The sequence below is a fragment of the Channa argus genome, chromosome 11 (assembly GCF_033026475.1).
Source record: "Channa argus isolate prfri chromosome 11, Channa argus male v1.0, whole genome shotgun sequence".
Taxonomy (NCBI): domain Eukaryota; kingdom Metazoa; phylum Chordata; class Actinopteri; order Anabantiformes; family Channidae; genus Channa; species Channa argus.
In genome coordinates, this window is record NC_090207.1 from 15,488,642 (window position 1) to 15,502,941 (window position 14,300).

At 39.4% G+C, this 14,300-nt stretch overlaps 1 protein-coding gene across 2 annotated transcripts in view; it reads right to left on the minus strand.

Moving 5' to 3' along the window:
• ssbp2a (single stranded DNA binding protein 2a) overlaps positions 1 to 14,300 on the minus strand; it is a 47,698-nt gene that overhangs the window by 11,754 nt on the left and 21,644 nt on the right. For both annotated transcript variants that reach the window (XM_067520399.1, XM_067520400.1), the window contains exons 3-4: positions 11,633 to 11,694; positions 11,278 to 11,362 (exon numbers count right to left, since the gene is read on the minus strand). In XM_067520399.1, coding sequence (XP_067376500.1) covers positions 11,278 to 11,362; positions 11,633 to 11,694 — 147 coding nt within the window. The remainder of the gene's footprint in view (positions 1 to 11,277; positions 11,363 to 11,632; positions 11,695 to 14,300) is intronic.

The window sequence follows — 14,300 nt, forward strand, 5'->3', positions numbered from 1 at the left end:
CTCTCTTTTTTTCTAAGCTCTGAGCTGCCAATATTCTGTATTTTTCTTGCTGTCAACAGATCTCATAAAAAGACCGGGAAACCAATGAATTCTTTCTAACATGTAGCAATGTCCCAATCCAATTTTTTGATCAGATGCTCATATCAGACATATCTGCCTGCTTTTATTTACCTACAGTAAAGGTTTATTAAAATGTATTCAATAACTGACAAACTATATTTTCCAGGATCAACTCGATCACAAACACTTAAATGAAAAAACAAAAAACATCATAGGTTTAAAAGGTTACAAGGTTTAGAAAATATTAGGTTCATCAGCTTGAATAACTGATATGAAAGGAGGAATAATTAGGAAAATTGGACTATTGTAATAATGGGATCCCCTAGAGTGAATACCTATCACTCTGATGGATTCTCTGGAGCTACACTCTATCCACTTGTGGTTGTACAACAGTGGTACTCAATGAAGCATCTTCACTTAGAAATAATCTTTGACTACTAACATACACCGGCTTCAGAGAGACTTTACCAACAAGTTTTATAACGGGACAAATAAAAGAAATATAAAGCCAAATATAGATAGGAATTGCTTCGCTCTATGTTGGCCAATACGGATGCTTAAAATATGCCTGAGTCGGCAGAGATGACGATACTTACGATTGGGACGTCTTTACTAACATGTACTGAAAGCTATACTGCTGCAGTAAATACACATTTCTTTGTAGCTGACAACCAATCTCATGTCTCATTCTGTTTGGCTGGGGACAAGAGTGAGGTGTGGGAGGGTTACCACTGAGTCTCAAGGCCACCAGTTTTACAACAGGATCTAAATGACACATCACAGGAAGGAACTCCCTCCCTCCTCGCTCACCCTCTTTCCCGCTCCCTCCATCCTCTCAAATGCCATTAGTCCACTTCCTGAACAAGGGAAGGGGAAAATGCAGAGAAGAGTAGCTACCAGTCCGCATGATACACACACATACAAACAGAGTTCAGGCAAAACACACATTCACATACGCATTAAAGTGTGATAGAAAAAACTCAATAACAAGATTGATTTCTGCATTAGTGTATACAGTATATGCACAGAACATATCTTTGTATTCTTTAAGTCACTGTCAAAGTGTAACCACCCTCTCTCTAACCGAGGGTTTTAACTAAGCACAAAACTGTCAAGCAGCCCAGAAATAAAGGAGAAAGACATAGAAGAAGTGTGTTTAGCAGCATAGAGATGAGAATGGGTGTGCTCTTCTTTTGACCATGTATTATTCACAGTCTCCTGTGGCGACCAGAGACAGATCAACACGCTCCACTGTACAATCGTTAGCCAAACTCACTTTTCAATTTCAAGGCAGATAGGCTTAAAATCACTGTCTGGCATTCAGAGCTCCCTCTCTAACCAAAACATGCCATATGCTACTCCAGTAAAACACAGCAGTAAGTGGAAAAAACTGTTTTATCTGTGCACTTTATTCGAGATCTCTGCTGTTTAGCAACAAACTCTAGCTGACTTTGAGCTGTTAAGGGAAAAAAACTATTATGAGAGTGTAATATTGTGTTTAGTGGTAATTTTATCACTTTGCTCACAAAATTTAAAACAAGTGTTTGGTAAAAATTTTTTATGATCAACAAAACTCATGGCAAGACTTAAACCAAACTATGTATTGTCTCAACTAACAAGTTTTTCATTGTGTCATTGTGTAGTGAAGATGTCTAAAGTTAATGCCACTAAGAGGCAATAAATACAAATCACATACACATGTCTACTAAATTAAATACATTCCATAAATTGCTCCTTTTTTTATGACACACAGTATTTGTTGCTCATCCCATACAGTTTGTTGAATGTTCATACAAAACCAAACCCTACGGGATTCTGCAAAAGCCCAGCTCTCAAGAATAGTTATAAATCAGTAACAAACTGCGGGAAATATGACTTGAAATAAATAAAATTATCTGGCAACAGAAGAAGTAAAATTTTATTTGCCAAAACTTTGTAGAATGAATAAAATATAAATCTAGTCTTGAAGAACCCATGCATATTTTGAAACTAGGGCAGTCAGACTAAAAACCAAAAAAGTGTCTGATACAAAGAAATTATTTAGGAACTGAATATTATCATAATATGTAGGGAAATGTGCTTAAAGTTTCATAAAAAAACACATTTCAACAAAAAGCATGTTCAGATCATCAGAAAAGCACCATTATGGTAACAGTCCCAAAGATTTATGACCAGACATTAAACAGCATTGGTCAGTATCTGTTGCTGATGTGAGAAGGATTTTCTTATCAGTTTCGTTAAACTGCTTTATAATTATTTTAGTCTAGTTTCAAGCATCTCAAGGACAGTAACAAGTTATAATATTTTTTTAAGATAATTAAGGACAATAAAGTTTGAAGCAAGTGGATTGCTCTTACATACTGCAAAAATAATTAGAATCAGACAAAAAAAATATGCTGCCTTAATTTAAAATACTTCATGTTAGGTTCCACTCTCTGCAGTGTAACAGTTCATAATTTTTCCAATAAAGCAAATATTTACATCAATACATCAGAAATGTGTTTCCCAACAAAAACTGTTTGCACCTACTGTTGAGCAGCACATCTGATTAAAGTTACTAACACTGACCAGAGCACAAAGGTGAAATATATGAGGGGCCTGATATCATTTTAGTTTTTATCACCTTCAGCAACACATTATCTTCCTCAACAGAATTCCCCAAATCACCCAGACTATCCAGTGTAACATTACAGATGATTGCCTGGTAAAATGGCAGCATAACCCTAATCTATTTGGCCTAACTGGATGATTACAGGTGGGGTGATATCAGCTACACAGGGGGCGACAATGAAGGGGGGCCGCTGGCCGTGCTCCCTTTATCACTGATGTCATTATCGACCATTGTAAACATCTCTTAGGCTGTGAGAAGCTGCATAATATGTGAGGTGGAGCCTCAGGCTGATGCCCTGTCAGATACACATACAGAGCTGAAAATAATAGTCACTTTGGTGCTGAAGAGCCACACTTCTCCCACCACTATCTCACTTGGTTCAACAACATTGCAGGAGATAAGGGAGATGGACTGAGGGGAGTAAAAGGAAGACAGACACAGAGATTTAAGAGCCACAGCTTGAGATGAGAAGAGAATGTTACGCTTTTTACATTCTACATTTTACATAAGGAATACACACAAGGTCAACTTAGGGTTCAGTGTTTTGCCCAATGACACGTCCTCAGAAAGAACCAGCAATTGGATCATTAACCCTGCAATTCTGTTTTTTCCCAGAGCTTCAACAGCCCATTTTCATTCTGGGTGTCAGAAAGTGTCACTTTGCATTACAAGCTGCCACTTAGGGTACCTGTTTGGCGCTGACACTGAAGTGTACCCGTAGCATTGATATCAGACACCATTGTTCCCATGATGTCAATAGTGATGCCAAAGGGTACCTGTTGCATCAATATAATACGCCAAAGGCATGGAAGCCTTTGGAAGCATCATTATTTGATGCTGTGGGCTGAAAACGTGTTGAATTTGCTGGTGCTTCAATCCGTTAAAAAGAGGATTGGAATTGGAAAATTTACCAGAAGTGGTAAAACTAATACTTGCCAATCTAAACTACACTATGAACTAATGAGAAGGAACTTTCTGTGTCTCGTCTTTCAGTCCTTCAAGTGCTAGAAGGCCAGACAGAATGGAGAGCACGAGATAAGGATCTGGGTGTCTACAACAGCAAAAAATACACTGGGGTTAGTTGGGATCAAAGAGATAACGTACCGGGTCTGATTGTGTCAGCATTCTTGTTCCACCCGCCTGCTCTTCCTGCATAGTCCCACCACTTCTGCAGCTCTGAAACATTAATTCTAATCCCCTCCATGCATACAATCTGTACAGCATTTCTAAAACTTCCTCCCACTGAATGCTAAAGTACACAGTCTCCAATGTGCAAAAGACATGCTCACTTTGACTGACTCAAACTAAAGCATTTCATCCCAGACTATAGAGATTAAATACTTCCAACTCCATCCATCAGAACCAGAAATAGCCTTGGAACAATTCTGGATCAGGATGCATGTGTGAATGCTCTGCCAGCAACTTTACTAATACGGATACAACAACATAACATAAGCCTCTGACTAAGCCCCTTATTTTCATAATCAAAAATAATAACAACCATTGTCAAAGTATACATTACAGTTTGTGCTCTGTCTTTCCCTGTCCTCAGTTAACCTCTCCCCTTTGCTCTACACGCCGCCCTCATGTTTGCCCCTACAAAAAGAGTGCACGTGTCAACATCACATTGTGTCAACAGTCCACCTCGACATGTCCAAACACGCATGTGACATGACTCAGCGTAACATGCCAGTGGAAAACACACTCTTCTGAGACCAGCGGTCTGAGTTAAACACGGCCAGCAAAACAGGAAGGAAGATGATAAGAGAAATGCAGACAAACAGAAAGAAAAAAATGCTTATGTGAAAGAGAGAGAAAGGTCAGAGCAGTGCAGGAATCCAGAGGGGAGAAGAGTATATAAAGCCCAATATACAGTATAGTGCTCACTATATTTTCCTTGTTTTGTTTCACACAACCAATTCCATGTTTCCTGAGCCTATGGAAATTCCCGTTATTTTTTTCCCTTCACTCTGGTTGCTCTTCATTGCCATAGCAATGATATTACAGTGAGTCACCTCCACATCTCCCTCCTCCTCAACACTGCCAAGAAGGAACATGCAAGTGTGTGATAGAGAGACAGACAGAGAGAAAGAGAGAGAGAGAGAGGGGGTGGGCTCTGTTTCCCTGGAAACAGACTAGGGGTCTCCCCAACCCCCATTGGTTCCCAACTGGATGGAATCAGCTTGCTACCCACAATGCTTGGAGCCAACAATCTCTCTGTTTCTAGGTTGTCTCTGTCCTCTCTGTTTTGCTCTCTAGTTTCATGCATGCGCATACATGTACACAGTCCCAGGTACTGGTCTAACTTCAGGCTAGCATTTCATGTCCCTGAATTAAGCCCTTCCCTCCCGGGTTTGTTTTATGCTAATCCATACTCAGATAATAAACTAGTATCTCATAGAGCTTTTAGTGACTGCTGCAGTCAGGAACGACTGAATTTTCAGCCACTTTTCTTAACAAATATGTGCCACAGTTTGCTGCACTTTTTGTTAAGTTTCCTGACACATAAGAACAATAGTGTAAAACAAAAAACTACAAGGCCAAGGAAAACAACTGATATAGTTTAAGGAACTAAACATTACCAAATTATAATTTGTTCCAGTAAAATATATAATAGTAAAATCCGGCTGATGTAAATGGCAACAATATGCAAAGAAGCCTATGAAATATAAGTTAGAATCGTTCAGCACAGACTTGAGGTTAGAAAGGTTTTGGTGAAATTTGATTTGATGGATGATGTGAGGAGGCCGCACTGCCTGAGAAGAGTTTTGCAGTGCAAGAAGTTTTGTTGCTGAGGAGGAACATTTATTTTAATTGATCCGGCTCCAAAGTGATGGTCAGTGGGATTATTTTGCAAAAAGTCTTTCAACTTGACCGTTCGCGGTAAAACACGCAAGAAGTGGATTAGGCCTTTTCAGTGAATTCATGGCAATCTGCACTCATCAGTCCCAGCAGGATTTCATGCAGCTTTTTTGATTGTTGTGGCCTATAATATTGGCATGAATTAATTGTTGCGAGACTGACTTTTACTGTATGTTTTGATAATCCCTGGATACAAGTGGAAATTTCGGCCATTATAAGGTGGATTCATATTGCCATTCTGGCATTGCTGCAAACAAGTATTTTTATTTATTTTTTTGTCCTTTTGGCTTATCCCAATTTCTAATGGCTTGGACCGGCACTGGTAGCTTGGACTGGACAGCTGGGGAGGGGAACCGGCTGTTAGGGATTCAGTGTCTTGACATATATATATATGACCAGAGATCGAACCACTGACTCTGTGGTCCGTGGATAACTACCTTACCAACTGAGCTACAGCCGCCCCTGCTGCAAACAAATATAATGGTGTTATTAATCCGTTTAAAATTAGGTAGCAGATCATCAGTAATTAAAAAAACGAAACCGTTTTTCCTGCAGAGGGATATGCACAACAAAGCTTGCACCAAGAAGACCACAGAAACCAAAAAAGCATGGTGCCCTTCTGTTTAGTATACTGTTACAGCACACATCTATACTGAATACCATGTGTATGTTTGTCATTGCAGACAGCAGCGTTCAGTTAAACCCCAGGGTCACCACGCCTTCATGTCCTTCAGCCTCACACAGACAGCGCAGGCCACTATGTGTGCACTTGTGAAATGAACACAACAACTTGGCGTGTTACATATTTACAAACGTGTATCCTTTAGCTGTACAATAAAGACAGAATGTGTGCTGCTGTTAAATTGAGCGGGGTGAATACATTTCCATGCATGAGTGAGAGAGTATGAATGTAAGTTCTGGCAGTGTAAGACAGCTTTTTTATCAAAGGGGGTTGCTCTTGGCACTGGCTCTCGATCTCGTCTTCCCCTCTAACTGCCGTGTGCTGCTATCTCCCACAGTGATGCCACACATTGATACCAGGCTCCCCTGGCTATAATGCTTCCCTGTAACACTGCTGCTGCATCTACTGTGCATTTTATGTCTGCTGCTCACTCTACAGTTCATCTGTCAACCTCTTTCTTCATGTTAAGTTATTTAGAGCTGTTCAGGCTGCTGATTAATGAATGAATGAATGAATGAATGAATGAATGAATGAATGAATGAATAAATAAATAAATAAATAAATAAATTGGGGTTTTGTGAACATTTTCATATTTTTCTGATTTGCATTGGTACATTTAATATTTGGGGGTTTGGACTGTTGGCAGACAAAATAATAAATTTCAAAATGTAAAGTTGTAATAGCAATTATTTGTACTTTGGCCCAAGAGAGCTCAGTGCACTGTAACTTAGAGTAAATATCTATTAGGTGTCTTTTTTTAAAGCTAAACATTTAACTTTCACTGCACCCAGAATTTCAAATACTGACACTGTGTCAAAATCTGTGGTGTTTCATAGAAAATAAAAACAAATATACTGTGTTTGTCTTCTAGTTGACTTGAAAGTATTTCTGTTCTTAATTTTCAGGGGTTTGTTTTGTAAAAATGAATTCATATTAAGTATTTATATATGATGATGGTCAACATATGCAGCTAAAAGCTCAATCACAGTTAAACTGACAAACTTACTGTTTTCTGGCCACTCTAAAACATCACAACCACCAAAACTGTAGTTCACAGAATGTACTGTAACAGTCACAATACCCACTCCTTCTCTAAAGCCTTGATCCATTCATGAGTACAAATTTCCAACCAGTGACTTGCTTCAGTTAATAAGCACCTTCCTATCTGAGGGCTGCACAGCACAACCAGTACAACTGTTGGGGACTGATAATCTCCTCAAATCAGGAGTCAGGTACTGTATCTCTCTTTTTCATCAGTACTCCCACCACCCCCCGAAAATGTTTTGTCAGCCCTTCTAGCACAAGTCTGCCTCTCTACCACCACGCAAATGGTCTCTACCAGAATTTGCTGATAATAACTTTGAAATTTGAACATGTATAGAGCAAGACTAGATCAAGGACTTCAGACAGCAGGTCGTGGATGGCATTAACAATATAGAGATGTCAGGCATTCCAAGCAAACTCAAATTGTGGTCCCTGCCGGTTGGTCATTGCCATAATTGTTGTGGCCACTAAATGATGTACCTATCCCAGTAGTAGAGAAGCTACAGACAAGGTCTGTACACTTACATTAGAAAGTTGCTGGGAGCCCCATGCTGCCTTAGCAGTGTGACCCCACTCTGAATTGTGTGAATGAATGGAACTTCCTTAAAATAATTGTTTAAATATACAAAAGCAGGCGAGAAGAAGTAGTTTGATGTGCAAAAGCAGTCCCCCGGGCACAAGAGGTCTGGTGGATGACGTGGGAAAGTGTAGAAAAGAAGAAATGTAGGTGGAGGGAAGGATGGAAAATTTAAGCACACAGAATTAGACTCGTGTTGGGAACAAATTACAACATGCTTCCATCTCTCTCTATTCAATCTGAATAGATGGATAAGTGAGGACCTCTGGGTCAGGAAGACAGGATTCTATTTGTTAATGAGGCTGAAAAAGTAAGAAAGCCAATAACTGTGAGCAGGTGTGGTGCAAGGCAGTTATTGGTAGGGGCAGACAGGAAAATGAGAGTAGATATAGGAAAATGCCTCATAGTTCCATGGGAGTTAGCTACTGTAGCATTACTCTAAAGAAAGGGTCTAAATTCAGTTCTAGGCCTTAATTTTACCATCTAAAAACAATTCCTTGGGGGCAGCACTTTCTGAAGGTTCGGGAACTTTTGGGGCAGGGCCTGTAGTGCTGAATGCAGCTGATTAATCGATCAGCATTTAACATTTAGGACTGAGCAAGAGAGGCTGAGAGTTTGAGCAAGAGAGCTCTTTGTAAGCAGTTATTGCCCTATAGATTATAGTTGCAATGGTCATTTGAATACAAAGTCAAAAATGCAACTACTCATACACACAAATACAATTACGCACCAGTGAACTTAACAATATGTATAAAACGATATTTGCATTTCAATTAAAATGTACACATTTACTATTATATTCACAGTACTGCAAACATTCTAAAGGGTCTAAATGTCATAATGTTGTAGAAGACATACTGCTAATATGCTCAATATTGTTGCCATACTGAAGGTCTTACAAGCAATTTCATGCTGGCTTGATTCTTTCTCATACGTTTTCGATTTGCTCACATTTTGTAAAAGATCACAGAAATTAGTTGAAGGTTGGCTAAGTAGAGAAACTTCTCTTTTGCTTCTGCAGAAATCAGTTCTATAGGACTACAATCTTATTCTTTCATATACTGCAATATACTTATTTTATAAACAAACCCATGTTTGTGCATACGCTGCACAAGTATTTTACAGTGTGTGTGACAGCTGTCAGTTCTCAACCATCAAACCTGTCACAATATGTGGAAAGGCATGAACTGAACTGAACCGCATAGATTATTGTCTTATGGATCAAAGACAGAAAAGCTGCAGCCGCTGACTTTCGTCTTTAATAAGGCCATTTCCGGCCAAAGCATACAAATTTAAAAATAACTTGTTTTTATGACTTCATGGCCCCTTGCAAATGGAAACCGCTCATTTAGTATTGAGAACATGATTTACAAAGCACTTAACTGAACTGTAAACGGCCTTTCTCATGCCTGAAAAGCCTTGTCTGAGGATGGAAATCAATAACACTGCATCTCTCTTCACTTTGTTCATCAATCTTTTCTATCTTTCTCTTTTAACATTACAGTAGATGACTGTAATAAAGTCCCAGAAGACAATTCCCTCACATTAAAATCTAATGATATGACCAGCATATACAACACAACTACATGCAAGACATTGTGCATATGTAAATGCAGTTAACATAAAAACAATGCAGGTGTTTCAATCAGATTTACTCAAATCCAACTGTATCTACAGTAGGTAGTTCACACTGAGATAATGGTGCAAATCAAGTCAAAATCTTTGTCACAATGCCATCAATTATCAAAGGAAAGGGACACAAAAAAGGATGTGAATGAGCTCCTGCATCTCCCCGGCATTAATTAGGACTTCACTCAGTAATTAGCTAGCTGAAAATAATTACCATCACAATGTCTGATTAAAATCTCCATCAGTCTCAAAGTCAGGAGACTGTAAGAGCGACACCAACATTAAATTAAGATGTGCTACTTTTTCTGATGAAGTCCACCGCAGTTGTCCCCTCATTTTGTTTTAATTGAGCGGTAGATATGTGGGAAGTACCTCTGATTGGATCTGAGAAGCAGCGCAGCATCGGAACAGTTGATTGAAAGTGACCTTGGTCTAATTACAATTGGTCTAATTATAATTCTCTGATTACATCCCTGCAGGAAATGTAAGATTTAGATGTTGTTGGTGGCCTCTGCTAATGATGTCAAGATATATTCTGAATGATTTCTGAATTGAATTCATTCCGATAAGATACGAAGAAACAACACGATACTGTTGTTGTCACCTTGAGAACAATTAAATCTAATTACTGTAAATGTGTAATGTTTTTTGGTATTGAGACGTGCTTCAGGAATACCTAACAGTTTGTTCCCCTTTTCGACTTTTTCCCTCTGCCTATTTTTTTTCTCCACCTCTCTCCTGTCTGCCTGTCTCTCAGGCCTGAGGTCATGCTGCCCTCCACCTCCTTTTCTCAGAGCCAGGATGACATCATCACATAGCTGCCTCGTCCTCTGAGTGCTTATTCATCATCCTGATCATCATCGCCAGCATCAGCAGCCTCACCTGCGTGTTCTCGTACACACACACACGTACATAAACACACACACCTATTGCAAGAAGATAAAAGAGAAGAGAGCCCCCGCCAGTTCTGTGGGACTGCAAGCTGAGAGGAAAGAGGGAGCGAACCACGGAGAGGGAGGAGAGAGAAGAAGAGGGACGATCCTGCTGGGGTAGGCAGAAAGCCCTGACCTGTGCACTTCCAACAATACATCTCAATAAACCACAGTACAGACAAATCTGATGAGTCAGGCTTCAAACTACAGAGGGAGAACAACAACATAAAAAGCAGGAGAAAGAAGACCACCGCTCTACCCCTCCACCTTGCAACCTCCCGTGAGACGAGGCGCACTTCCTCTCTCTTAGTCATCATCTAAACCTGCAACAGTTTCGGTACTCCTCACTGTATTCAGGTTACTGGATGGTAAATGTCTGAATGAACCCATGCCTTGAAGTGTTGGGTTTACACAAGTAAAGTGGAGCCACACTGAGAAAACACAGTAACAAACCATATATCCAACACACAGGCCACTCTCACTTTTCAGGTCTGTTTGTATTTTAGTTTTATCCCACACTGCCACTTTTTTATCAATTAGCTTCTTTCTGTTCTGAGTCTAGTCTTACAGTATGTTACTTGTCTTTTTATGCATAACACCAAACTAAATCAAAAATCATGTGCACCATGAAACGGTATTACTGTCAAACTGATTAAGTAACATTTTACAAAAATATGTTGAGTTACAACATTTTTGTTCATAATTTCAAGTTAATCTATATATTTGAACAATTTCGTCCAACACTTAGTATTGTATAATTAATGCTACTTAAATTTGAACACTTACACTCTTTATATAATCTCCTAGCATTGATTCCTGAGTTAGTCAGAGAATAAAATGAATTAAAAGAGGAAGGAACACTACACCAGAGCAAACTCACGTAGTCATGGAAAGCCTTGGCTTCACTGGAGTGTTCACACGTGTCTCTTCTCTCTGGAGCTGCACAGTACAGGTCCCAGAAAACACTATAACAAACAGAAACAGTCAAAGAGCAGAAACAGTGAAGCCAAGCATTTAAAAGTAAAAGTCAGTTTTACAGGCACAGTTTATTGCATCAAGGCAATAAATATGATTTTGTGATCAATGCAATAGATGGCTTTAGATTATAGCTCTACAGTTTGCAAACTGCAACTGGGAAAGCATTTGGGGATAATTGATTGAAAATGACATTATTCAGTAATGTCAAAGAAGATAAACAGCATGTAACTTGAATCATTAGACACCAAAGCACTCACCACCACCATGAGTGCAGGAACCCTGGAGGTTCTCCTAATGTGATGTTCTTTTCCCATCGGATCTAGAGAGAGAACGAGAGAGAGAATAAGATGCTTCTGAAACATATTAAGCGTAAAACATGCCAGGCATCAGAATTACCTCCTGTACAAGGTTGGAGAGGATGCAAGGGAATTCTTACAACACGTGCCATTATGTAATTATATTATGATTATCATGCCATGGAATTATAAGTGGATAAGTGAGTCTATGTGTGCCTAAAAGCCAGTGTATTTACAAGTATGCAAAAGTGTGCGCGCACAAGTGTTTGTGTGATGTAAATGCGTTTTAGTGTTACAGATTACACAACTCAATAGTACAATGCCTGATCAATCATTCCGAAAAACTCGACATGTTTGATTTTAAAGTTTCATAGTTTCAAAATTAAATTAAATTTTCATAGTCAAATAAGTAATTTATTTTCCATTTTAACTCCAAATACTCATAAACAAATCATAATAAACAGTTGAAGGTTGGAGGTAAAAATCCATCCTTTGCAGGAACAATCTGCCTGGTTGCTACTGCAACATTTACCACCTTAAATGACTGTAAAAGTAAGATTTTACTTATTTATAATCATAGTGAATTATTTCAGCCTCAGATTTGCTCAGTTCTAGGTGATGTTCTACAGCAGATACCTACCATCTATTCACTCAGTTTTTAGAACCACCCTACCTCAGTACCCACCCCTAGTATGTTGGCCTTGATCCATGTTATGATGAGGAGTGACTTTTGAATGAATTGAAAGACTTGCCCGCATCGAGGCAGTAGTTATGAGCAACCGTAAATGCTGCAAACACAGGCATTTTGAGATCATGCCTCCTGTGCAGAAAACCACCTCCTGGCCCCCATCTGCAGTGTGCACCACAGCAACGCAGTGATGTGTTGTCGCATACATGCAGTCTATTAGTTAAAAGAGTCTGACCAACTCATGCCAATGTTATTTACCAAACTAGCACAAAGCTACAATAGTCATTTTCTGTCTGCATGGATTTGTAGATCTACCTGTTCACCAGTGTGAAGTGCACATGTCTATTCTCTTCCCACACTGACTTAAAACAAAAAGATGTGGGTGAAAAAGATTTCAAAAACAACTGAACCATCCGACACGTACTTTAGTTGAAGCATTCTGATGTCTTCTAAACTTAGACAAAGTCAGAGGTTAATGCTACATCTTCTAGTAGGAATGATTTATGCTTCCACACAATGGTAACTGATGCGCAAATACATGCAAACACACACACACAAACACACCTATAACAGCGGCTGTGGGCAGGTGTTAGATCAGACTATGACGTTATTGTTTTGTCTGCTTCTCCTCTCTTTCAACAAACTTACATCAGTCTTTCTCGCTAACTTATCAAATTATCTCCCGTCTATCTTTTTAACTTCCCTTCCTGAAAGGTTTCATGAGATAAAAGAAAATAAGAACAATTGTATCCCTGGCTCCTTTATTAGTGCGAATAAGCACTAAAATAACAAGAAAACATATTCACTGCACTTTCAATCAGACCGTCCTGACCTCAGCTACAGATCAGACACATGTAGAAGGAATGCTTTCTTTGAAGAGTGTGTGTGTGTGTTAGGGGGGGGGGGTCAGAAACTGCCTCTCTTAGTTTATATGCAACATGCTATTAGTCTCAGTTAGTTTAAGAAGACATCTTCACTTAAAGCAATATAGGCAGCCAATTTCCACATACAGCGTGGCACAGAAGGATTTACTCCCTTATAATTTCTCAAATTGTACAAAAGCTGCAGAATGGGCATGACATCCCTCATTTCTCACATGTAATTGGCTGTGGCTCAGTCCCGACATGATTGCAGACAGTTCAGATCAGGACATTTCTTGGTTTGCTCTTTTATTCCCCCTTGAAAAATCTAGCCCTGACTGTGCCCGCATATCCTGTCTTCTTGTGGTCTGCAGTCCGCGGAGCTTCATTCATTTACCTTCACCATGCTACAGTGTGATCTTCAGCGGGATTATTGGCAAATGTTAGCGGTTTCTGCAGCAGTCTCAGTGCACTGAAAACTGAAGTTTCTTGCCCCTTATTTTAATTGTTGCTGTCCTGCTTTTTCGCCTTGTGTTTTCTGTTAATGTTTAGGTGTGTTATTGTTATAGCTTGAACCATTAATTTAATTTGGCAGAATTACATTGTGCTTTTTTGCCTGCTCTTCTGATCTGTCTGTGACAATTTATGCTGTATATGCACCTTGGTGTTCAGGCCTGACTTTTTATTATGTCTTTCTGGGCTTTTGTTTCCTCAGGTCAGGGACACACTCTAAAGAGTTGTGGATGTTAAAATTTGGATAACAAGCCTTTAAAGCTATGTTTTACTCCATCCATCCAGCTAGATTATGGCATACTGTAATGTTTACCCAGTGTGCGTGCATTAGTGTGCTTGTGTAGTGTATACAGGCTATGTTTATACTTGTTGCACTCTGAGCTAATGCTTTCCCACACTTGAATATGACACCGCCTATCCTTTTCATCTCTTACATCTGCGGAAGAGAGAGCAAGTGATATGGTGGAGAGGAAAGGGTGTCAGAGAGACAGAGAGGTGTGTGTATGCGCATGTGCACGAACACACACTCAGAGTGATGAGAATTGGTGCCAGCTGATGATGTAACCTT